The sequence below is a fragment of the Pseudophryne corroboree genome, chromosome 12, assembly GCF_028390025.1.
Source record: "Pseudophryne corroboree isolate aPseCor3 chromosome 12, aPseCor3.hap2, whole genome shotgun sequence".
Taxonomy (NCBI): Eukaryota; Metazoa; Chordata; class Amphibia; order Anura; family Myobatrachidae; genus Pseudophryne; species Pseudophryne corroboree.
In genome coordinates this window covers 78,994,026-79,021,077 of record NC_086455.1, presented here as the reverse complement: position 1 = coordinate 79,021,077, position 27,052 = coordinate 78,994,026, and the positions used below count along the sequence as shown (strand labels likewise).

Sequence of the window (27,052 nt, the reverse complement as noted above, 5' to 3'; positions counted from 1 at the left end):
TTGGGTAGGATGTATTGTGTATTTTAAATTTAAACCAATGGTGTATATTAGATTTAAACTAATAGTTTAATAATGCATGAGTACTGTTTATACTGTAGCTCAACCTAATTGAGAAACAACTATTTTAGAAGGCTTTCCTGTAGTGGAAAAACAACTTAACCTTAACATACACAGAGAAATAAATTATAGATTTTATCTTGCAAGAATGCAATAGCAGTAGCCTCTGCAAAACTTACACACTGGGACAGGACTCAGGAGAACTGTGTGTGTGTGTCTGTGTCTCTCTCTATACCTTAATGCCCTCATTAAATAACAGGTTTCACAGGACCCAGGCAGGGAGTAGGTGTCTGGGTCCTGTGTAACCTGTTATCTATCTCTACTCTGGTCAGGAAACTCCATTGGTAAATCGGAAAACCTGATACTCCTGAGTCACTCACTGAACACTGTCTTGCTCCCATTCTGGCTGCCTGGTTCTGCTACTGTACAAGCAGTGTGCTCCACTTGCGGGGCCCCCTGATATGGGAGGGCACAGGGTACAGTATGCCTTGCGCTCCCCAACCCCCCCGCCCTCTCTTTAATCTGGCTACGGCTGCAGGTGGCCAATATGTACCGTGCAGATATATAATTCCAGTGTGAATATAAAGCTGTCCAGTCTTTGTGGGTCATATGCCATAAATGTATTAACCCGCCCCCCCCCCCCTTTTTGCAGTGCAAAACAGTTTGTCCAGGTGCATAGTTACTTTTTCTTTGGCATTGCATCCAACTTCGAATCAGCACCTAAAGGCACTTATCCTTTAGTATCAAATTCCTATTACAATACAGATTATAAACATGCCCTCAAGGACCTCTTTGCTTGTCTGTATATGCATAACCAACCTTGTAGTATTATTATTATTATTATTATTATTATTATTAGTACAGGTTGTCCCCAGTTGTAAAATACTACAACGTATGCTGGGACAATATACATAAATAAATATACAATAAAGTGTTTTCACACATGATCAATTGCTGGTTTATTTACAGCCATCCTGCATCCAAGACGGACAGGGTGACAAGTCACCCAAAGAGGTGATTAGACTGTCAAAGACCCCAAAGGCTGCTTCATTTAACACTGTTGTAAAGTGCATATACTTGATGATTTTGGACTCTTAAAGCCACCTTGCATTAGATCTATTGTGGCTTTCTTAAATGTTTTGTCCAAGAACCCAAACCCCCAATTTTGATAAGGCTGGCTATAGTTAAGTATATGTAGATTACCCATATAAAAAATAGAAAAACAATGTCAAGGGGAAGTTAATGTTCTCTACTGTTTTGTGCATTTTTTTTTGTTTATTTAATAAACCAGCCAAAGGTTTAAGTGATAAGAAGATGAATTACCTTATGCTATTTTTCATTGTGAAGGTAATACCGCTTTCACATTGCAAACGCTGGGTTGCACCCAGGAATTAGAAAAGGGCCCTTCCCGGATGCGACCCGGCATTGGACCCTTTTCAACTGGCTTCCCGACCTGGCAATATGCCGGGTTGGGTTGCCATCGGGGGCAGGAACCATTGCGGCATCGGGGTGAATGAGGAAGCGGCACTGGGAGATAAGATAATCTCCACGCCGCCTCTGCCTATACTGTGAACGGGTCCCGGGTCACATCGACCCGGCAAACCATTCACACTGCACCTGACCCGGGAATAACCCTTCTTTATTCCTGGGAATTCGGGAGTGACCCTTTCACACTGCACAGCCACCAGCGTCGACACGGCAATATACCGGATCAATACCAGGTTATTTGTGCGGTGTGAAAGGGGTATAAGGGGAGCCCACAAGGATAAAATTGTTCCCTAGGACAACGAAGAACATTGTAGATCTCCTTGAAAATTTCACCTTTTGATAAAACAGCATTTATAAGGAGAAGTAATGTGGATATGACTTGATTGATTGGAGTTGCAGATACTGCCCTACGTACCGCGGTGCATGCCATATTTAAAGAAAGCCCTTTACTTAAATTAGTTCTACTCATTATTTCTATTTTGGGGATTTTCAGAAAGGCACAGTAACACTCCTGGCAGTGATTATTGGACAATTATCCCACTTTTAAAAGGAGACTGACGTGTAGACAGAGTTAATGGATCCCTGGAATAGCAGAGGAGAGATCAGCGAGTTACTTGAGCAACATGATGGGTGTGAAACATGCTGGTAGCCATACCTGTACAATCCTGCTGTCGTTCAGTCTGATTTCAGCTTAGCAGGAACGACGATAGTTTGGTCTTATTTCCATTGCCCTGTGGACCACTAAAGGGTACTGCTTTGGTATCTTCTAGTCGGCGGTATTAAATAAGGAGACAAAAAGGTGCCTTTTAGACATCAGGGAGTCTTTTGAGCCACAGAAAAATAAATAGCATATATAAACCATTGCAGAGGGAAAAGCAAGACTGAGGTATTTATCCCATTTGCTTTTTTATGCTTGTTCTCTAACTAAAGACCTGACCGTATACAGAAGATCAAGTTGAGGAAAATAAGGAGGAGCTGGCTCCCAGTACAGCCATATTGTCTTTGTATTCCCCACTGTACGTGCAAAATCCGATGATGCCGTCACTTTACAAAAGTCTTCCGTCACTGAGGTAATCAGGGTCGTAGACAGAATGTTAGTAGATTCCAGTGTTTTCCTGCCTTCTGTATGTATTGTGACTTGTAAGTACCAGCATTGCAGGCATTCAGTTATCAATCCAAAGTGGCCTTACAACCAGCTCCAGGTTGCCGCCTAATACTGGAGATCAGCTGTGTCCATTGCAAATAGAAGAAAAAAAAAAACTTTATATCCACAGTTTTTTTGTCTAGTTTTTTAAAGAGCTCAGAAAATATTCCGATTTTTGTCTTACTGTCCAGTTTGAATACAGTTGTGCTTTGTATATGCAGGAGAAGAAAAAAACTATAATGGGAAAAATGCTAAATAAAAACACCAAAACTGTAGGTAGGGGGTTGGAAGTAACTGGAGGGAGATGGGTAGATTCAGATCCTTTCCTTAGCAGTCTCCCCGGTCCTCTGCAGAAGGGGAGTAAGTGGCTCGGGCTGAGGAAGGGCCCTCCCAGTCATCCTCATCAAAGCCATGAAACGTAGAAGTGTCGCTTTCTGACGTGGCTCCGAACAAGTCCTCTGCGTTGTGCATCTCCTCCTTCCTGCCTTCTCTTCCCAAATGAGCTGACATGTATGATGAATATATCAGCACAAGGGTTAAGTAACATACATTCAGTAATCAATGCATATCAATTAGCACAGCCACACCACCGAGACATTAGAGAAAACAAAAATCAAATGACACGCATTCATATCCTTGGTTTACAATGAATCATCCAGGTACACAGATTGGCAGCAAAAGGGTTATTACTCAAGTCCATTCAGTTTGAGATAACAGGCTTCCAAGTTATCCCTTTCTTTATAACCTGCTCACAGGCCCTGGAACACATGTTCTACAGCAACATGGCAGGAAATGAGTATTTTATTTTCTCCTATTCATGTGCAAATCTAGCTAAATACCATCATTAAATGAGCTTTATTTCAATAAAAAAAAGACAGCAAAACAAATGGTACCCAAACATACAGGGCTGATATGCATACAGAAATACATAAACTTGTCCTCTCCGTTTCAGTACACTTTTACCGATTAAAGCACATTTTCACTTAACATTCTACCAGCAATACAACACTGCTGCATCCATGGCAACACCTTGTAAGATCATACCAAGGCAATGAGGTACTTTATAGCATGTTAAGAATAAGTAAACGTCCTTAATGTGGCATCTCTGACTATGATCATTTAAAGCTGCATTCACTCATGTCAATCGTCTCTAAGATCCCAACTTATTATCAGGCTGATAAAGCTTTCATATACAGTAGCGAAATAAGGGGGAAATGCCAGAGATGGTGGTTGCGCTCGCAATCTTTCATTCTGTTGCATCACAATTCTCTTTTGTACTGTAAACTGTTAGCTCTAACGCCATATTTGTTTACAGTGATTTGAATGAATAAACATATTTTCTATTTCAGTGGCTGTCTACTTGTTGTTATGTTTTTAGTGATAGCTTTGATGTTCTTGCTTATAGTCAACTGGCTTTCCTAAAGATTAATGAAGTAATCGGTGCACTTAAAGTTAGTCATTGTCCAGCGATGTTGTGTTTTAAGGTTTTCGCCTACTATAGGGATCCATTACAATGCCAGGCTCCAATATGTGTATTTTATTAATTTCTGTCTGTATAAATCTATATGGTCTTTCTGAGCCTTAATTTTAGGTAATCGCTTAACATGTGGTCTCTGTATATTGTTACTAGTTGTCACTGTATGTGTACTACAGGTAATTCTAACAAATCTGCTCCTGTGGCCTATAAGAAATGACTTGTAAGCCGACTGCTTTAGCTGTAAGTGTCCCGAGACTGTGATTGGCTCACCAGACGCGTTTTTCCTTTCAATAAGAGTAGATGGAATACAACTTTTAAAAGATGCTGTTGTTGCTTTGTTAGACAAGTGACAGCTGGGTGTACAAATACATATAACAAAGAATGCGGCTGCAACCAGCATGTAGGAGAAGTTGAGCTTACTGTACATGGCTAGTGTTCAGTTATGTTAGGAAATACTGGACTAAACAATACACTTACCGTCTGGTAGTTCTTCATGTAAGATTAGATCTTTCAACAGACTAGCACATGAGTTCTTTATGCACCTAACAACTGTATATGTGCAAATTTAATTAAGACCTCTTATATATGTGTAGGATAATCCCGATACTCTCTCAGCTATCTTCTATGGAAATAGTTTCTGCAATCATCATGCCACTTTAATGGTTTTATTTATTGCTGTATATTTCTGAAATGTAAGATGGAGAAATAATGGCAGGAAAAGAGCTTCTGCCTCAGTCCCCTGATAGGAAGGCTTTAAAGAGAAGTCTCTGTTTTTAAGTGAGTTCCTTGACCAAGGCAAGCCCAAGATAAACCAACCCAACCTTAACCTCGTGGTTTAAACCTTACCAACCTTTGGCCAAGAACTAAATCTGAAACAACCTGAAGCTTTAAACAATACACCTAGCATTAGCTCAAACAGTAGTTCAGAGAGTGTAAACTTCTCTTTACGACTATGCCTAAAAGTGCACCACCTTACCAGAACTCAGATCTTGCTTTCACCAATTCTAATAATGTACAGCATGGCTTGTTGAAACAAAGATTTCATTTATGTGGCTTATCTAACAATCCTTTATGTTTATTGTTTTGGAAAGGAGTATTTTGGGGGGGGGGGAGGGGCATTGATGTGATGTTTGCCCTGGATTTCTAACAGGTGAAAGAACCCATGATGGGGTGGAAGGGGGGGGGGGGGCCCTCGTGACTTAGTGTGTAAATGTTCATATTATATACACAGACATTAACATACTCAGTCGCTATTGCAGATCCACTCCCCGTTATTATAATTCCCAGACAATCTGAGCCCTTTCTGAAGAGATCTGCAGCAAAATCCCATACCGTATATCACCATACTAGTGAGCACTCATTCGTTATCTAACTCGTTATCATACAGTTATTTTAGAAGAACCTTAATGCACGGAAATGTACTTGCACATGGATACATACTCAGAGCAGAAAGTGTGACCTACCAGAGCGTCCACAGTCAGCACAGGAAACAAGTTCTTCTGATTGTCCGCTTTTCTTGTTCATGGTTGAGTCTCCAAGGCAAAAATCACAGTAGTTATTTGAAAGTATAGCACCATCGGACCCTTTGCGAGCTGCGGGAATACAAACATACATATGGTGAATAGAGTATACTGGACACAAGTATCAAGTATCCTTACATTTTCCAGTAAGTAAATTGACTGCTTTATACATACTTCTGCTAATGTGCTAATACAATAGGATGCAGTGTTTGGTCCAGATTCTGAGACTTTATGCAAATGCAGTGACAAAAGCCTTTCCCTGGTGTATATCCGTGCAAGGACTAAGACAGCCGCTACAGTATATGCATCTGTAGATGTAGTTGGTTTTAGGTTTAGGCACTACTGGGGAGGGTTAGGTTTAGGCTGTGGGGATGGCTGGTTAGTGGGCTGGGGGGGGAGGAGATAAGTATACTTACCTTCCCCTGTCGGGATTCTGATCATCGGAAAGCAGCGGACGGTATTCTGACCACCAGCTTTCCAAACACCAAGAAATCAATCCCAACCCCACATCTAATCCCTGCTTCCTACAACCCTGTCCCCTGACAGTCTCCTGATGTACATAATAGCAGGATTTGCACAAACCCCGGAGACACCTAGCGTTGCTCCAGCAAACATAAGAGATTTGTATAGAGTGCTCCTAGAGTTTAATATGTGTCTGTTGGGTAATATTGAAAGTATTTCTTATGATATGTTTATACTCCATGTATTTATTTTGTTGTCTGTTACGTGTTTTGCTGTACTCTTAAAGGGTAATATCTTACTTGAGAAGAATGAACTAGCAGTAGCATATATGTTCTTTCCAACATTTGAGGAGCTGGAATTTAATTGACTGGTTGTGCACAGTCACATTGTATTACAACCAATCCCCTTGTGAACAGATCGTGTATAAAAAAATCTATACACACACCAAAATAACACATTGGGGTAAACGTAAAAGGGTCCGAGTTGCCAGAGGCCAAGGATTTAGTCTAAGAATGGCCGTATTTTTAAAGCAGCAATCCTTTACAGGGCAAAACCAGGTTGGAGCCTATTACATTTACCCCATGATGATGTTTTAACAACAACCTAAACCAAACATATCACTTCAATAAGCAGTGCACTGGGAAAACTGGGGGGGGAGGGATTCAATTGCTGTCAACTTTTCCGGTGGGATCTCGTGGAAAAGTGTTTAATACCCCCGTAGGGTAGCAAGCACTTTTAAGCAAAAGGGGTGCAAATAGGCCCGGGTGAAGGCTGCAAATTTGGCTGCTGTTGCAGGTGTTTAAATGTCTTGGCAGTTCTCCCTCTTCGCCCACAGTTGAATCCCCCCCAATGAGTGTACCTGCTACTTGACACCGTTGTATTGCATTCCTGTGCTATATGAAAAGCTTGTTCTTTATCTCTATGGGGTATACAGATGTGCCCTTATATACTATTGCATAGTTGTGCCATATAGCCTCTCTTGGTGCAACAGGGCCCACGTGACTCTGCTAGCACCCGGAGTATTTTTTGCACCTTTTTATGTCTGAAAATGCATCTTAGCCACAACTCGATGTGTCTTTGATGCACCAGGAGGCTGCCCTGATTAATTTGATATGTGACACTAGTATACCTTTGCGCGACTAAGTGTGAATCTGTATAAGTAGAGCTAAAATGCAGCGGTTTTTTTTTTCCCCCACGCAAGTTCCATTGTGGTGCTTACACAGACCCAATCACACACAGATATACAAGTATCACACATCAATTAATCAGGGCAGTCTCCTGGTGCAGCAGATTGGCACTGCATTGTGAGTTGTTTTAGGCAACCAAAAAACAAATGTAAAAAAAAAAAAAAAAAAACCACAGAAAAAACACCTGGTGCACTAGACCGGGTTGTTCACTCACGCCAGACAACTTGTGCCATATGAAATATTGAGGCTAGGTGTAGGAGAGTAAGTTTGGTTTAGCGTTTCACATTATTGTCGCATTAAATGGCATAGGCAAAAGCGCTGACAATCTGTGGCTATGAAACCCCGCCACTTAGAAAATTCAGACCTGAGTCAATCCCTATAATAAAAGCTGGGAGCATTTTTTGTCTGCATTTGCTGAGAACACCCTCTTTTATTTAGTCCAACAACCTGTTTCTCTCAACATCCATTTTTAAAAGATTTGGAAAACTTTTGGAAGATTTATAGCTTCCAAATAAACCTCAATAAATTTGAGATCTTTAACTTTATTCTCCCACAAAATAAGGCTTTCCCTCTCTAGAACACATTTCTTTTCTAGTGCAACACAGACATACAGATGTGTCCTCATACATCTAACCTGAATATGCCATGCAATGCGAGATGCCTGGCGTGACTGAGCCGCCAGCTCCTTTGCTTCTCTCTGGCGGTTTTTTTTTTTGGCTGAAAATTCCTCTTAACCACAACACAATGTGGTTAGGACACACAAGGAGACTGTGCTGATTAATTTGATATAGGACACTTGTATTCTGTGTGTGACCGAGTCTGTACACGGAGCAGAACAGAACTTATATTGGAAAAAAAGCTGCGGTTGTCAACTTGTAGCACGTTGTGTACAGACTCAGAGGGGGGTATTCAATTGTTATCACCCCCAATCTCCCGTTTAAAGTAACAGGAGATTGCAGGGGATGTTATACAATTGATGTCCCCTATCGTGCTGATCGCATCAATTAGTGTTGGGTTTAGCTGCGTAAAGTGGCTAAACCTGACTAAACTAATTGGTGCGATCGGGAAAAGCGCCCAAACGGGTCGCTTTTTACACATTACAGCTCACCACCCCTGGCGGATGCGAGCTGAAATGCAGACGCCGGCAGTCGGTCGTGCCGCGAACAGAGGTACAATTGAATAACTCCGTTGGGCGCCATCCAGTGGCTGCCGGACAGAAATACATTTAAAATCCTTACAGACTCAGTCGCACACAGATATACAAGTGTAATATATGAAACTAATCAGCAGAGTCTCCTCGTGCGTCCTAGTCACATTGCATTGTGATTAGGTTATTTATAATTACCTCATTGTTGATTAAGCACAATTATCACATACCTTGGAAGGTTGGATTGCCCTAGTTTTTCTTGCCTTAGAAGATTTTAATAGTTGTAAAGCGCAACAGAATTTGCTGCGCTATATAAGAAACTGTTAATAAATAAATAATACTAGAATAAATACTTTATTTGAATTGGCACCCTTTGGATTACCCCCTACTTTCTTTAGTTGTGCTGGGAAATGTGAATGTAGCTTTGTATGGCAGGGCAAGGAGGCTACGCTGAGATTCATGACTCTGGGGAGAGCGCAGACCAGTTGCTTTTCTGACCTCAATAACTATTATCTATCTATCTATCTATCTATCTATCTATCTATCTATCTATCTATCTATCTATCTATCTATCTATCGAAAGCCCTCACTCACTCATACCCCTTTCAGACTGACAAATATTTTCCGGGTTATTGCACATGAACGCGCATCAACCTGGGAATTTGCTCAGTGTGAAAGGGTCCTGTAAGAATATCCTGGGACGAGCATCCCGGCATTTCATCCCAGGTCTCGACCAGGGTTGAATCTGGGATCGTCCCGGGATGCGGTGCAGTGTGAATGGGTATGCCGGGGTCAAGGCGACCCAGCACCCGTTCTCTGCGTAGGAGGAGGCGGTGCTTGGAGATGATTATCTCTAAGCACAGCCTCCGGTAGCATCAGCGGTGACGCCACCAACCCGGCAATATGCCTGGTCGGGCCGCAAGTCTGAAGGGGTCTCAAACTGGGTCGCACCTGGGAAGCACCCGTGTATATATTCCCGGGTGCGACATGTGCGCTGTGCATATGTGCCCAAACATCAATTGAATTGTGACAATTGTTTGGACGTCTAAACAGTCCCATTTAGACTGGGTAATTAGATGCTAAGACAATGGATTTGCTCCAATGGGTTCGGTTAAAAAAAAATGTTTGCGGTCGCCACTAGAGGGCACCCAATGGTAGCAATTACATTTTTCTGCCGTTAGAGCGCGCGGCAGCCGTGGAGGACACATTTTTTCTCGCAGCCTCCAGAGATGCGAGAATAAATGTGTCCAAACCCGGCACTTTGGCAAGCAGAAGTTTAGAGGGGTTTAGCCGTATTATGGGGCTAAACCCTGTCTGTTTGAGCACGACATGCGCCATGTGCATGGACGACCAAACAACAAATGAATAGTGACAACTGTTTGGGCATCTAAACAGTCCCATTTAGATGGGATTTTTAGACGCCCAAAACAACTAAATTCCCACCATTGTGTCCAAAACTAATTCGCACCCACCTTCCTCCTGTAGTGATCACTATCCTTCAAATCCCCCTGCCATCATCAACACCACAATTTCCTCAGACTCCCAAACCCGCTGCATTGTCTGTAACCCTTGTTCCCATCCTATGTGCTCTACATTTGAAAGATTGGTAGAATAAGCCCTTCTTCCACCCAAGCTGCAACCATGTCTTATCACACACCTTGACTCCAGGTAACATCCTTCTAAGTGGCGATTCCTTCGCCCATCTATCCTAGTTTCTATTCATCCTTAATTTGTTTCCCTCTCTCTCTGCACCATTATGGTTCACCATTTTTTCCCACCATCTTAACCGCTAAATACTGTCATTCCTTCATGTATCTCAAAGCTCATTGCAGTGGTACTCTCCCTAACATCACCTTAGATCTGCCTCATCGCCTCATTAATTATCCACCTTTTAATATCATCTACAAGACTTTTCTCTAGTGTTGTTACCATCCTACGGAATTCTCTACTATGCCTGATCAGGCTCTTCCCAAAGCCTTGAGTTCCGTGAACAATATCTGGTAATCCACCTTTTTGTATGAGATGAGGTTACCCTAGTCCCATCTATCTACTCACAGTGATCCAGCCTCATACCTGAGACACACTCTCCTCTTGCCTGAACTCTGCCATGTTCCAAACTAGACCTTAAGCTTACAAATGAGCACAATCATTCTGCACTATGCGGGTCATTCCGAGTTTATCGCAGCTGTGCTAATACGATCATCTCCCCTGACATGGGGGGGGACGCCCAGCACAGGGCTAGTCCGCCCCGCATGTCAGTCCGGCCCCCCTTCCCCCCGCACAAATACAAAAGCATCGCACAGCGGCAATGCCTTTGTATTTGAGGAGAAACTCCCGGCCAGTGCAGCTCCTGCGGCTGGCCGGGAGTTGTTTGTCGCTGCTGCTGGCTGCAGCGGCTGTGTGAGACGTCACGCAGCCGCCGCGGCCGGCCCCCCCAACGGTCCGGCCACGCCTGCATTGGCCGGACCGCTCCCCCTAAACGGCGGCTTAACGCCGCCGTTCAGCCCCCTCTCGCCCAGCGCCCGCCTTTGTCTCAGAGGCGATCACTAGGCAACGAAGGCTGCCATGTGCTGGCGCACTGCGGAGCTGGTACATGCGCAGTTCTGACCCGATCGCTGCGCTGCGACAAACTGCAGTGAGCGATCGGGTCGGAATGACCCCCTTTGTTTTCTTGTCTGCATTCATTTTGTTAATCTTCCATGTCCCTATTTTATGTCTGTGCTGTATTTCCCAGTCTCTGGTGCTGTGGAGCACTGGGATGCCTTACTAATCAAGGATGGTAATGGGGCTGATTCAGAGGTGGATGCTGCGTTTATGCAAAAGTCACAGAACAATGCACATCTGAGTAACTCTGAGGTTACTTAGGATGTCCGGTGAAATAACGCTGCGGGGGCCAGTCATGCAGCCACTGACTTTAGTATGCCCAGAAAATAAGTCCAACACGTCCCTGTTTTCTAGAATACTGCCTGCCACAGACCGCAAGTGCCAGTAGCATGTCCATCATGCTGCAGCTTTTGGGGCACTGCGGGTGACATCGCATCCCAAGATCTGCACATGTGCAGTGCGGCTTTTGCCATGTGCAGATCTTAAGGCATTTGCTACAATGGAGCAGGGTACAATGTGAATGATCAATATATGCCATGTGTGTTATAGTGCGCCGAACATAACACCTAAATATAAATGACTCAGACACATAGAAGTCTTTGGCGGCATTTGAGAATCTAGCCCTCTCACATCGCAATGCCGGGTCCTACCCAGGAATTGGAAACGGGTCCTTCCATGGTGCAACCCAGCATTGGACCCTACCCACTGGCTTCCCGACCCGGTAATATGTCGGGTCGGGTTGCCATCGGGGGTGGGGGCGGAGGCGGCGCTGGGAGATGAGATAATCTCCACGCCGCCTCTGCCTATACTGTGAACGGGTCCAGGGTCACATCGACCCGGCAGCGCGTTCACACTGCACCTGACCCAGGAATAACCCTTCTTTATTCCAAGGAATTCGAGAGTGACCCCTTTCACACCGTAAAGCGACCCGCATCGACACTTATTTGTGTGGTGTGAAAGGGGTATAAGCATATATTGCATATATAAGCATATACAGTTGAAATGGCGATCACTAAACATGTTCTCTGTTGATAATATACCAAACCCCTTTTTCTTGCTTCACTCCCAGCCTGGCCCTTTTGGCTGGAGGACTCTACACATGCACCTCACCTGGTAATAACCCTGGAATAACTCTTCTTTATTCCTGGGTTGAATTGATGGGTTAGTTGACCCGGGAATTTGGCAGTGACCCCTTTCACACTGCACAGCGACCCGCGTCGACCCGGCGATATACCGGGTTAATACCGAGTTATTTGTGTGGTATGAAAGGGGTATAAGCATACACATGTAGAGTCCTCCAGCCAAATGGGCCAGGCTGGGAGTAAAGCAAGAAAAAGGGGTTTGGTAAATTTGGTCAACAGTCATAATATCAACAGAGAACATGTGTAGCGGTCGGCATTTCAACTGTGTCTACAGCCTAACTGCTGACATTCTGCTGTCAACATCATGAATATCAACATACTAACTGTAGACATTATGAATGCATACTGCACTGCAGGTGGAGCAGATTTAAAAATGTGCAGAAAAGTAGGTATGAGAGCGGTGTATTCAAACTCCAATCTAATAAAACAAAGCTGTGATGTATCTGTGTGCTACTGTACATGCAAGAGCAGACACTATTTACAACCCTGCAAATACATGTATTTATTTTTTGCATGCAGAGTCCAACGTTTAGAGTCCATAGTTCTCCAAATGAATAGTTAACACTGTATCATTTAAATTTATACCCCATCTTTTTCCATTAACTCCTTTTGTGCTCCAATACAGTTGTTATCCCTAAAATATGTGAATTGTACATGTTGCTATTATACTGTAGCTTTACTGGGTGTGGTATTGAAGGTCGACCACACTTAGGTTGACAGTGTCTAGGTCGACCACTATTGGTCAACAGTAACTAGGTCGACAGGGATTCTAGGTTGACAAGGTCTTTAGTCGACATGGTCTAGGTCGACAGGTCAAAAGGTCAACATGATTTTTAAAATATTTTTGGGTGTCGTTTTCACCGTACAGTGACCAGGAACCCCAATTAGTGCATTAGTCCCCTCGCATGGCTCGCTGCGCTTGGCAGAGGTTACCGTTCCCAATTGTAGTTCACGTGGATCATAAATTATGAAAAGGTTAAAAAAAAAAAAGAAAAAAATGTGAAAAACTCATGTCGACCTAGAACATGTTGACCTAGAGACCCTGTCAATCTAAAGACCCTGTCGACCTAAGTCTTGTCGACCTAGAGACCGGATACCAGCTTAACTATATTTTGCATCACTTTTTTTTTTTTAGTGAAACACAAATAAAAATAAAATACAAAACATAATAAATAATAAAATAAACTGTAAACTAATTGATGCTAGTTCAATCATATCATATAATGAGATAGCAGTCAGTATAGCAATCGTTGGTGGTTTAACTGTACTGCTCTTGTTTGTTGTATTCTTTCCTGTGGATGTACATTGATGGTGTTTCCCCCATTTCTTTCTGTTGTACACATTTGGCACAATATCTCATCATAATAAGTCTCTAAATTAATTTTTGAAAAGGGCAACATATTTACTATGTGATAATCATCGCCATGTGTCATGTTATTGAACACATTTTATGGGGCATATTCAATTGGATGCAATAAGTTTTTTTTTTCTGTTTAGGCATTTAGAAGTTTTAATTTAGCTTCATTATTACATTATTGGGGTGAAATTCTGCAAAGTGCAGAATAATGGGTCAAAAGATATGGGACAGGTATATGGGTATATACAATGGCCCCCTAACCCCAACCCTCCTTTCTAGCAGCCTAAACCAAACCCCCTTCACCCACCTTCCTGCAGCCTAACCCTAACCCTCCCCCTGGGGGTGCCTAAACCCAGGATTTTGTTCAGTGGAAAAGGAGACTACCCAGGACTAAGTCTTGGGTTCCAGTCCCTGCTCCTGACCAGGATCACGGAGGTGAGACCCTGGAATTTGCCAATTTCCTGGGTCGCAGTGGAAAAGTGGTATTACATGCATTTTATGCACTCCTAAAAATAACCATTATTTGCTTTAAAAATTGCTAGAATTTCTTAATGTAATAGATATCTATAATGTTATCAAATTTTTATTTGCATGTTTTTTTTGGCTTACAGGCTGATTTCTCCATTCTATTCAACACTAGCTGGAGTACCCGGCATTACCCGGGATTTTAAGAATGTCTGTTTACAAAAATAAATATTAAAAATGTAAATATTAAACACAGTTTAAATAACATTGTAGATAGCTGAATACCCATGCTTTGCTACAAGATGAGGATGGTAAATTAGAATGATAGTTGTTTGTTAATTTACGTTGGTTGGAGATCTAGTATATAGGCATATCTTGCTTCCCTGAAGCACTTTGTGTAGTGGCCGGACCCCTTTTTGGTCCCCCAGGGGACCCTGCTCTTCCCAATACACAACTCTCAGTCTGTGGCTTCCTACTGCCTCCATTCCCCTCCTCATATCATGTCAGTGCCCCTGTGAAATTATCGATTTATTTACAGTTTCTTATATAGCGCAGCACATTATGTATCTCCTGATATACTCTGTGCTGCTGGGGAACCGTGCTACTTCACTATATAACTCTCAGTGTGTGGGTTCGTGCTACCTCCATTCCCCTCCTCACATCATGTCACTGGCCCTGTCACATACAGCCCTGTCATCACGGACATATCATGCATGTCATGATATAGTCTGTGCTGCTGGCCCACCCCTAGGGGTGCTAGTGGAGTGTTTCCCACACAGTGTTTGTTCCCAGAGTGTAACTCATATGTGTAGCAAGTTTGGTGTAAATTGCTCCAGGCATTCCAGAATAATGCTGTCTGCTGAAAAACTCTGTGCTGCTGCCTCACCCCTAGGGGTGCTAGGGGTGTCTTACCCCCACAGTGTTTGTTCCCAGCGTGTAAGTCAGATGTGTACCAAGTTTGCTGTAAATTGCTCCAGGCCTTCCACAGTTATGCTGTCTGCAGACATACTCTGTGCTGCTGTCCCATCCCTAGGGGTGTCTGACCCCCCCAGTGTGTGTTTCCAGAGTGTAAGTCATATGTGTACCAAGTTTGTTGTAAATTGCTGCAGGCATTCTAGAGTTATGGTGTCTGCTTAAATACTCAGTGCTGCTGCCTCACCTCTAGGGGTGCTAGGGGTGTCTTCCCCCACAGTGTTTGTTTCCAGATTGTAAGGCATATGTGTACCAATTTATTAGTAGATTGCTCCAGCAATTCCGGAGTTATGCTGTCTCCTGATATACTCTGTGCTGCTGTCTACCCCTAGGGGTGCTAGGGATTTCTAATTGTTTTAGTTGCCTCCGCCGTGTTTTAATACACTCGTATGTAAAATTTCACGATCTTCGCTAGTAAACTGTGGATTTGTATAGAAAGATAGAAGGACAATTTTCGCTTTTATTTAGTAGATTTAATGAGGCTTTTAACAGAAAAAAATTGAGAGCATTATTTTCAATCGGATGCGGCAGGAGTGTTTATCAGAAATATGCTGCGATAGTCCCTATATATATATATATATATATATATATATATATTTGTGTGTGTATATATCTATATCTATCTATCTATATACATATATATATTTTGTGTGTGTATATATACACATATATACACACCTCTAAAAGATAACCACACCTGTTTTGCAAATGTATTTTGTAGTTAAACGTCTTAGGGGCCGATGTAATTGTTTTTGGCGGCTAAAAATCCCCTTCTAAACAGGTCTTTTTAGACAATTGTCACTATTCAGTTGTATTTGGGCACCCATGCACATTGGGGATCCGGTATCTAGGTCGACAGTAACTAGGTCGACAGGGTTTCTAGGTCGACAGGCCAAAAGGTCGACATGAGTGTGTCACGATTTTTTTCTTTGTTTGAACCCTTTCATACTTAGCGATCCACGTGGACTACAATTGGGAACGGTAATCTGTGCCGAGCGCAGCGAGGCACCTTGCCCGAAGCCCGCGACCCATGCGAGGGGACACGGTGCACTAATTGGGGTTCCCGGTCACTCTACGAAGGAAACAACATAAAAAAAAACCCATAAAAAAAATCTCATGTTGACCTTTTGACCTGTCGACCTAGACCCTGTCGACCTATAGACCCTGTCGACCTAGTTACTATCACACCCGCACATTGCGCATGTCGTGCCCAAATAGGCCAGGTTTAGCCACCTAAAATGGTTAGACCCATCTAAACTCCCTGCTGAGTTTCCACACATTTTTTTCTCTTGCACCTCAGGAGGCTGCGAGAAAAAATATCAGCCCTGCGGCTACTGGCCGTCTATACTAAGCCACACTTCAAGTGCTCCATTTTGCGCCCCCTGGTGGTAAATGTGTGGAGAAACAATTGAATTGGCCCCTTTAAAAATGCATCTAATAATACTTTCAGATAGGACAAACCCAGTAATGCAGTTTGTTTCTCTCTAATCCAAACCTATAAAAATACCACTAATGTACTAACATCTTAACGGTGTATTATTTACTTTTAGCATCTTTATTTTCAATTTAGTGAGCATTTAAATGACTATATCTGTAGCAGTGGCGTGCGGTGAGGTCAGTGGCTGGTGAGGCACTGCAGCCATAATGTCCGCCGAGTCCTGCCAACGAAACCTACCACCGCGGAACCAATGCCCGCTACTGTCCCTGAGCCGATGCCCGCTACCGCAGGGGGGCCACCACCCCCACTTATGTCTTACAAAAGCGCACACCATCAACTGCCCAGGCCCCCCGCCACTAATTTGCATCTCAGTCCATTACCTCGCTGCCAATGCCCGCAGCCTGCCTGCTCATAAAACTTGTGGTGAGCAGGCGGCTAATATATTGTACATTTTTATAAAATAAATATTAGTATTTGGGACTGGGAAGGGAGTGGGAGGAGGACATGAACGTAATTTTGTTGTCCAGAGCTTCCATTAACTTAATAATGCCAGGGACACGGCGCTACTAAGTTAATGGAAGTCCTGGACAACAAAATAGCCAGCAGTGGGCGACAGGGAGACGGTGACGACAGGTAGATGACAGCAGTGAGTGAGAGGGAGTGGGTGACAGCAGTGGGTGGCAGGGAGATGGTGACGCCAGAGAGAGAGTGACAGCAGTCGTGACAGGGAGAGGGTGACACCAGCGAGAAAGTGACAGGAAGAGTGTAATGCCAGGAGGAGGGTGACAGCAGCGGATGACAGGGAGAGGGTGACACCAGCGGGAAGGTGACAGGAAGAGTGTGATGCCAGGGAGAGGGTGACAGGGAGTGATGCCAGGGAGAGGGTGACAGCAGCGGGTGACAGGGAGTGACGCCAGGGACATGGTGACAGCGGGTGACAGGGAGTGAGCTAGAGTAAGGGTGACAGCAGCGGGTGACAGGGATTGACGCTAGGGAGAAGGTGACAGCAGCGGGTGACAGGGAGTGACGCAAGGGAAAAGGTGACAGCAGCAGGTTACAGGGAGTGATGACAGGGTGACAGGGAGTGACGCAAGGAAAAAGGTGACAGCAGCAGGTTACAGGGAGTGATGACAGGGTGACAGCAGCTGGTGACAGGGAGTGACGCCAGGGACAGAGTGACAGCAGCTGGTGACGTCAGGGAGAGGGTGACAGCAGCGGGAGACAGGGAGTGACACCAGGGAAAGGGTAACAGCAATAGCAGTGGGTGAGAGTATGACAGAGAGAAGTAAAGGGTAATGGGGATAGGCAGTGAATTGCATTATAGTGCTATTTACTTACCTGGTCCTGGGCCTAGAACTGCAGCATGGCCCTTACTTCGGTGTTAACTCCAGGGATCTTGACGTCAGATCCCCAGTGGCAAAGAGCACTCTAAACAGGAATCCGGGGTCGGACAAAGAGTGAGAGAAGAGGAGCGGGGATTAGGGGATTGCCGCCCCCCCCCCCCCCCCCTCCTCCCCACTCTGGCCGAACTGCACTCTAGTTACTAGTATCGGAGTCTGGCGAAGTATGCCAGAGACGGGCAGTGGCAGCGGGGTGTCACGGGGGGGATTGAGGTGGAAATCGGCTCAAGGTACGAGACTGGGGGCTCTCTTGCTGCGCCGCGCACAACTGTCCCTGCATACCAGTGCCGTAACTAGATATTTTAGTGCTGTGTGCAAGAAACAGCATTGGCGCCCCCCCCCCCCCCTCACATTTAAAATAGGGCCAGTGCACGCGACAAAAATATAGGGGAGTGGCTTCATGGGGGTAGGGGCATGGCCACAAACTAATACAAATGCATATTAAGCTGTACAATAGTTTCTATTATTCAAATTACGCTGCACTGTAGCGCCACTTACATACATTACACCAGATAGAACCCCTGTCACACAGTACGCCAGGTGGAGCTCACTTTTACACAGTACGGCAGGTAATGTCCCCTTTTTACACAGTACGGCAGGTATTGTCCCCTTTTTACACAGTACAGCAGGTATTGTCCCCTTTTTACACAGTACGGCAGGTAATGTCCCCTTTTTACACAGTACGGCAGGTATTGTCCCCTTTTTACACAGTACGGCAGGTATTGTCCCCTTTTTACACAGTACGGCAGGTATTGTCCTCTTTTTACACAGTACGGCAGGTATTGTCCTCTTTTTACACAGTACGGCAGGTATTGTCCTCTTTTTACACAGTACGGCAGGTATTGTCCTCTTTTTACACAGTACGGCAGGTATTGTCCTCTTTTTACACAGTACGGCAGGTATTGTCCTCTTTTTACACAGTACGGCAGGTATTGTCCTCTTTTTACACAGTACGGCAGGTATTGTCCTCTTTTTACACAGTACGGCAGGTATTGTCCTCTTTTTACACAGTACGGCAGGTATTGTCCTCTTTTTACACAGTACGGCAGGTATTGTCCTCTTTTTACACAGTACGGCAGGTATTGTCCTCTTTTTACACAGTACGGCAGGTATTGTCCTCTTTTTACACAGTACGGCAGGTATTGTCCTCTTTTTACACAGTACGGCAGGTATTGTCCTCTTTTTACACAGTACGGCAGGTATTGTCCTCTTTTTACACAGTACGGCAGGTATTGTCCTCTTTTTACACAGTACGGCAGGTATTGTCCTCTTTTTACACAGTACGGCAGGTATTGTCCTCTTTTTATACAGTACGGCAGGTATTGTCCTCTTTTTACACAGTACGGCAGGTATTGTCCTCTTTTTACACAGTACGGCAGGTATTGTCCTCTTTTTATACAGTATGGCAGGTATTGTCCTCTTTTTACACAGTACGGCAGGTATTGTCCTCTTTTTACACAGTACGGCAGGTATTGTCCTCTTTTTATACAGTATGGCAGGTATTGTCCTCTTTTTACACAGTATGGCAGGTATTGTCCTCTTTTTACACAGTATGGCAGGTATTGTCCTCTTTTTACACAGTATGGCAGGTATTGTCCTCTTTTTACACAGTACGGCAGGTATTGTCCTCTTTTTATACAGTATGGCAGGTATTGTCCTCTTTTTACACAGTACGGCAGGTATTGTCCTCTTTTTACACAGTACGGCAGGTATTGTCCTCTTTTTATACAGTATGGCAGGTATTGTCCTCTTTTTACACAGTATGGCAGGTATTGTCCTCTTTTTACACAGTACGGCAGGTATTGTCCTCTTTTTATACAGTATGGCAGGTATTGTCCTCTTTTTACACAGTACGGCAGGTATTGTCCTCTTTTTACACAGTACGGCAGGTATTGTCCTCTTTTTACACAGTATGGCAGGTATTGTCCTCTTTTTACACAGTATGGCAGGTATTGTCCTCTTTTTACACAGTACGGCAGGTATTGTCCTCTTTTTATACAGTATGGCAGGTATTGCCCCCTTTTACACAGTGCAGCAGGTATTGTCCTCTTTTACACAGTGCAGCAGGGAGGGTCTGCAGAACCCCCTGATTAGCAGCTAACACTGTGTCTGTGAATGGAGGGGGTGAGGGCAGGAAGCTGGGGTATGTGTAAGCTGTGGGGACTGAGAAGGGTGGAGGCACAGGGGCAGCAGAGCCCGCACTCACCTCATGCTCCCCTGGCCATGCTGCTTGAAGTGGGTGGAGAGGAAGATGGGTCACCACTGCTCTGGAGTTCCTTCCACTGCTCCAGCTACTGCCTCACGTGGATGGCCTCAGTGGTGAAATCCCTCGGGGAGCTGTTGTCTGGGGCTCCGCGTTGCTGTCACCGGACGTGGTGCGGGCACTGCGGGGGCTCTGGCCAGTGATGTCCCAGCATTGACGAAGGGCGGGGACGTCATCACCGGGAGACGGGGCCGCCGCGTGATGTCTCCGGCCAGGCTAAGCCCCGCATCCATGCAGAAGTGGCCTGTGAGAGAGAGAGTGATCGGCCAGCAGCCCTGCCTACATACACTTCCATGGACCGGCGGCACCCCCCTCTACCAGGTCTGTCACTATTGGGGGCGGGGCAGAATGCGCGATGGGCTGGGGCGCAGGCTGGCGGGGCAGGCAAAAGCATAATCGAAATCGAATAATTTACTAGATGACAGGGTGGGCATGTTCCTTGGTGCCCCCCTCCCAAATCGACCACTGACCAATCAATTTTGACAAAGTGACAGGGGCGTGCTTTCATATGGGCTGAAAGCACGCCCCTGTCAAAGCGGCACTTGGACTAAGTGCCACTTACAGGGTTTTTTCCAATGTGTTTTTGCTATCCAACGCTTGGCCCCACCCCCCCCCCCCGCTTCCGGCCCCTTCACACTGACATTGGGAGGCACCGAGAGCGGTGTCTCGAAAACAGTTTTAAAACCGTTTTTTACAGAGATAATAATGATTAAAATAATCTAAAGGCTAAAGCAGATACTTATGACACAGAATATGTGTCATAAGTATCTTCTTTGTATTATTTTAATCATTATGACAGGGGAGGCACTGCCTCCCCTGCCTCCCCTGACTGCACGTCCCTGATCTGTAGCTGTGTTTGATTATGATCAGCCTGTTTCCTTGCCCATTCTATGAAGGTTATATATGGTAATGTGGCCGCTGAATAAAAGAGACTGGGATCGTTGCAGCACTATCTTACACTTTTAAAACAATTATTTTACACCACAATTTACACGCCTTATTGATAAAAAAAATACTGATTTGTTTATTTTCTCTTGTACCCTTCAGGAATAGGGTATTGTTTTCTATATTTTCAGCTCGGAGTGGTTTTAAGGAATGTACATTTTGTTGGATGAAAGACCCAGCCCTGAGAGACATCTCAATGTATTATGCATTTCAATCCAGGCGTCCTATGGCTTGCATGGTGTCCAATTTGTGCCTAGGAGGAATCACGCTGATTTCCTCCATCGCATGATAGGCCCCCAGCCTGCACTAGTCTGGCAGGCTGTCATGGCAACCGGCACCCGTGGATGCTGCCACCTGTCATTATTTTGTCTGTCGCGTAGTGTTCCAGGCAGCCATTCTGAATCTGCTGATAGAACTCACTAAAAGCTCTGCGAACAAGGACAAGGGACAGTGCAGACTTCAAAAATATATTTGGGTTTTAATCTTTCGAGGGTCTTTGTTAATATAGATCTCTAAAACACAACATTAAGACCAGGTCCTTGGTAATTTGCTGTTAGTATTGTATCTTTACAGTGCAATAGGCCATTGTCTTTAAAGGATTTGTGCAGCGTAAATAAGACAACAGAGGTAATTTATGACGTGCAAAATGAGCTTTGTCCCAGGCATGCATCTAGATTTCCATCCAACAAAGCATACTGGGTCGCTGAGCAAAACTGTGACATCTGCAGCGAATTTACCCAGACTGAGGATTCTAAAAAGATTATTAAAATGTGACACAAGGGTGCATTTTAGGGGTGCTCATTGCTGGGCAGAGGATGCACAGCCCTTTCCACCCAGGATAATGGCTTAAATTTCGATCTGGTGTTTTTTTTTTATTTTTTTTATAGATCCTTTATTTGGATGGGTTATTTTGTTTCTGTGCAGGGTAAATACTAGCTGCTTTATTTTTACACTGCAATTTAGATTTCAGTTTGAACACACCTCATCCAAATCTAACTCTCTCTGCACATGTTACATCTGCTCCACCTGCACTGCACATGGTTTTGCCCATTAGAGGAGGATTTTGCTGCAGGTCTGAATTAGGCCCTTGGGTTGATGCAGATGGCACGGAAGTCTGCATATATTTGCCCATATGCACAGTTGGACCCATTTCTGCAGCCGGGCTACCCCTATCTGTAGACATGGTTGGATTTCAGTCGTCATAACCTGCACACTTGCACTAGAACTGCACTTGGCACAAAGATCTGTCTGAAGACATGTGCAATTGCGTTTCCATCTAACTCTGTATAGCCAGTAATTTTACAGACATTCCTTTGCTTAGTTTTGCCTACATGAGAACTTCCCAGCTACTGTACATCCCTCCAGTAACAGTGAATTACATATGGATAAGTCATACTGGAAGTATTATAGTTGAGCAGGAACCGGCACAATTTCAGCGATTTAGCCCATAGATTTAAACCTTTAATAATTTAAAAGGCAAAATCTTTGTCTCATTAAATCTATGGGCTCTATTGAATATAAACACTATTTAGCCCAAACTAGTCTTCTCTGATCTGAAGACGTTCTCCACACTTCAGCAGCTAAACAAGTAAAGGTGTATCCTGATATGAGTAGTGTTTTCTTTATTGAATTGTACATTATCTTTTGTTTAGTTTTAGCTTAACAATATAAACAGTGTCTATCCTCAAACATGCTGTAAGGAAATCCAAATTGTGCTTATTTCTAGAAAAGAAATGCCATGTGATTAGGGAGGCCACACTTATCTTAGCATGTCACCTGTGTTCCAGTAATCAAGCCTGGCACAGACAGAGGCTGTTTTCAAGTAAGGAGGCTTAGCCCTCATAAACCAATCCTTTAATCAAATAGAACAGGGAAGTGTGCCTGCAGCGAGACTGGCTAGCCTCAGACAAAGGGTCAATGCAATTATCTTTCTCGCTTTCCTTTATATTACACAGTAATATATTGATACACTTGCAGGAGTCTATTGAGTTTCATATTATTTGCAACAGATGGTCAAAGGGTTTGGTTTTCCAGACAAGAAAACACCCCTTGCTTGCAACATAAACTTCTACAATGGTCGCATTAATGGAGATATAGCCAAATTATTGTTGGATATAGAATACAAAGGAACACATCATTTTGTTTTTATTAATGTAAGTTAAATAAGTTCCCCAGCATATGTATAATATGATCAGAAATTAAAAAAAATTAGGAGTTAACCCTCACCTACCATATATATAACTGATACTTATGCTCATGCAAAGTTATCTATGCATATGAGCATTTGCCAAGACTATGGAGGAGAGTTATCAAATCTGAGTGTGATAGAAAAGCTGACTAGTTGGTACTTTATCTCTTTCCAAGATCTGATAAGAAGAGATTTATCTAAGAGAATGTGGCCTCCAGCAGGCTCCCCAACAGACACAAGCCTGGTCTGGTCTTCAGGGCTTTCATACTGTACATGCCTTGAACTTGGGCAGATACAGGCCTTGCCCATGGTTCCCTCATCAGTAAGGAAACACCAGATGACCTCCTTTGGGATTGTCCCTAAGGGACAGGATATAAGACACAGTACACTTTGTACTCATTTCTGGTACACATACCTACAGGGCCATGTAGAAGGCCTGGTGCCAGGACGCTTTGTAGCTTGCCAGGAATTGTCTTATATTGAGAAGTAGATGTAAAAAAAAAGAAGAAGTGCAGCTTTCCAGATAAAAGGAATTCTAATGTACAATTTTTATTATAAACATCACATGGCCGGTGAGGATTATGAAAATAGCCTGTAACAAATTACAGATCACAAACTACAGATATCAAAATTTGGATTGCACCTCCAGTGGGTAGAATTTTATAAACTACAAAAATGGTCCTGTCACTTTTTACTGTATGTGCTACAGGGGGTCCCCGGGTAACACCAAGAACCATGGTGTCTCAAATTTACAGCTCTATAGATTTACCACATTTTTAACACTCATTTATGGGGTATATTCAATAGCTGTCGGAAGCTGCTGTCTTGTCGGAAAGACGGCAGCTTCCGACCTATTCAAAATGTGCAGTTTTTTTTCCGACAAGTCCGGAATTCCGGACTTGTCGGAAAACACACGGATCGGCGGCTATTCCATGCTTCTATCGGAAATGGCCCCAAATCCGACAGGTTTTGGACCCCTTTCCGATAAACTCAATCCGACTTGAAAACAAGTTGGATTGAGGTGAGGAGACGGGGAGCAGTGCGTCAGGCTACGGGGATCGGGGATGAGAGGTACCTTGACGGCCGTCCGCCGGCCAGGCACCACACTCCCTGCAGCGCCTCCCCCCACCGCCGCAGACAAGTCCCCCCCCACCCCGCCAGCTCCCCCGCCGGCAGCCACTCTCTGCTCCCCACCGCTGGCCGCCGCTCTCTGCTCCCCCCGCCAGCCGCTGCTCTCTGCTCCCCCCCGCCAGCCGCCGCTCTCTGCTCCCCCCCGCCGCCATTGTCAGCGCACCCGGCAGCCGTTCACAGCGCCGTTCATTGAATAGCCCTTGTCAGATCCATTCCAACAAATGTAAGTGTCGGATCCATTCCAACAAATGCATGTCGGAATGGATCCTACACTAATACCCCTTTTCCACTAGTGTAGCACGGGTCGCAGCCGTGTCGCCTGACACGGCAGCGACCCGTGCTACAGCCCCATGCAGACAGCGCTCACCAACCCGGCAATTGCCGGGTTGGTGACGAGCTAGTGACGCGGCAGGGGCGGCGCTGGGAGATCACATGATCTCCCAGCATTGCCCTCCCTATACACTGTGAACGGGAGCCGTGTCGCCTCGACACGGCACCCGTTCACACTAGACAGCTAGCCGGGTTGAACACGTGTTCAACCCGGCTAGCTACCCGGGTAGGATTCCCAAATCACTTGATCCGGGAATTTGCCAGGGAACCCTTTCCCACTAGGGAGAAACACGGGTAAATGCGCGCCCCTGCGCATTTACCCGTGTTTAAAAAAGCTACAATCACAAAAATGTAGGTATAGTTGGTGTAGTAATCCATTATTTAATTATCAATATACTTAACTTGGATGTTAATAGTCTGTGCAGACAGTAAGCGAAAGGCAAGCTTTAGTAGTATGTAATTCAAGTTTATCCACAGATGCAAACAAAATGGTAAAGTTCAAGATGTTAAACATATAGTGGGTTTGTTATTGGTCTCAGCGTAATATTATTTATAATAAAGCATGTGTAATGAACTTAAATGTTAATCAACATTCCAAGCAGACAGTGAGTAATACGTAAGCTGTTAGGAAAATGCAATTCAAAATAAAAGTTCATCAGCTGGTATAAGCAATATGGTGAGTTTAGACTGTTAAAGAGATGGTTAATGGGATTGCTATAGATCCCAGCTTATTATTATTTAGCAGCTGTCATTACCATATAATTGTATTGGTTCCCCTGTATGATATATCTCTCCTTTCAGCTGCCGGCAGTTCCTCGACTGCAGCCTTTGGGAGGACCTACTGTATGATGGTAGGCAGGGCCGTAACTAGGTGTGTGCGAGAGGGGCCTCGCACACAGCGCAGAGCCCTGGGGAGCGCACAGCCACGGCCCTGTTTAACACTGTACGGAGCATCAGAGCTCCGTACAGCTCCATTGCCCAGCCGCAGCCCGCCCCAACACAGCAAGCCGCCTCAGCTCCACTGTATGGACTCCGTACAGTGGAGCTGAGGCGGCTTGCGGCTGTGGCATGTTGGCGGGTCCTCCCCGCTCCCATACTCCATACTACGGAGCATGGGAGCAGAGAGGACCTGCCAACATGCCCCAGCCGCAAGCCGCCTCAGCTCCACTGTACGGAGCTTCAAAGCGGGGAGGACCCGCAAGCATGCTCCAACCGCCGGCGCCGCTCAGCTCCACTGCCCAGCCGCAGCCCGCCCCAGCACAGCACAGCAGCACCAGCCAGTGTCACAGAGGACAGCGGGGAGAGATGGTGTCTGTCTGTCTCTCTCTCTCTATCGACGCTGTCTGCCGTAATGTGTAAAAAGGGGGACGCTGTCTGCTGTAATGTGTAAAAAGGGGACGCTGTCTGCCGTAATGCGTAAAAAGGGGTACGCTGTCTGCCGTAATGTGTAAAAAGGGGGACGCTGTCTGCCGTAATGTGTAACGAGGGGAATCTGTCTGCCATAATGTGTAAAAAAGGGGGACGCTGTCTGCCGTAATGTAACGAGGGGACGCTGTCTGCCGTAATGTGTAAAAAGGGGGACGCTGTCTGCCATAATGTGTAAAAAGGAGAAGCTGTCTGCCGTAATGTGTAAAAAGGGGGACGCTGTCTGCCGTAATGTGTAAAAAGGGGGACGCTGTCTGCCGTAATGTGTAAAAAGGGGGACGCTGTCTGCCGTAATGTGTAAAAAGGGACGCTGTCTGCCGTAATGTGTAAAAAGGGACGCTGTCTGCCGTAATGTGTAAAAATGGGGACGCTGTCTGTCGTAATGTGTAAAAAGGGCTCTACCTGGTGTAGTGGTGCTACTGTGCGGTGTAATTTGAATAATGGAGACTACTGTGCACCGTAGTATGAATTGGTATTATTTTGGCCCCACACCCTTTCCCCATGAAGCCATGCCCCTATTTTTTGGGAGCGCGCCTACGGCGCGCAATGCCCATGTTTTGCATGAGGTGTGTGTGTGTGTGTGTGTGCGCCAATACCGTTTCTTGCACACAGCGCTAAAATGCCTAGTTACGGCACTGATGGTAGGCATTCATAGTGGGTCCCATTATTGTGAAGCTGCAGGTTTTCCTGACAACAAAATCCGCCTTTTGCTTCCGCAGCTTCCTCAGACTGTATGACCTAACCATCTCTGTAACAGTGTGAACTTTACCATATTGCTTATACTTGCGGATGAAGTATTATTTTTAATTGCATATTAGTAAGAGCTTGCTTATTAACTGCTGTCTATAATATTAAACTCTGACCAATAGCAAATAGCATAATAGTTTGGACTTTACCATGTTGTTTGTAT

The 27,052-nt window shown here is 44.8% G+C and overlaps 1 protein-coding gene across 8 annotated transcripts in view; it reads right to left on the bottom strand.

The window, feature by feature from the left end:
• Window positions 1-27,052, bottom strand: part of DPF3 (double PHD fingers 3) — a 496,528-nt gene that overhangs the window by 72,190 nt on the left and 397,286 nt on the right. For 4 of the 8 annotated variants that reach the window (XM_063947686.1, XM_063947687.1, XM_063947690.1 and 1 more), the window contains one exon: window positions 5,630-5,758. In XM_063947686.1, the coding sequence (XP_063803756.1) occupies window positions 5,630-5,758 (129 nt within the window). Of the gene's footprint in view, window positions 1-2,200; window positions 3,193-5,629; window positions 5,759-27,052 lie in introns of those variants that run through there. The other 4 variants (XR_010190465.1, XM_063947691.1, XM_063947688.1 and 1 more) reach the window with 2 other exon arrangements.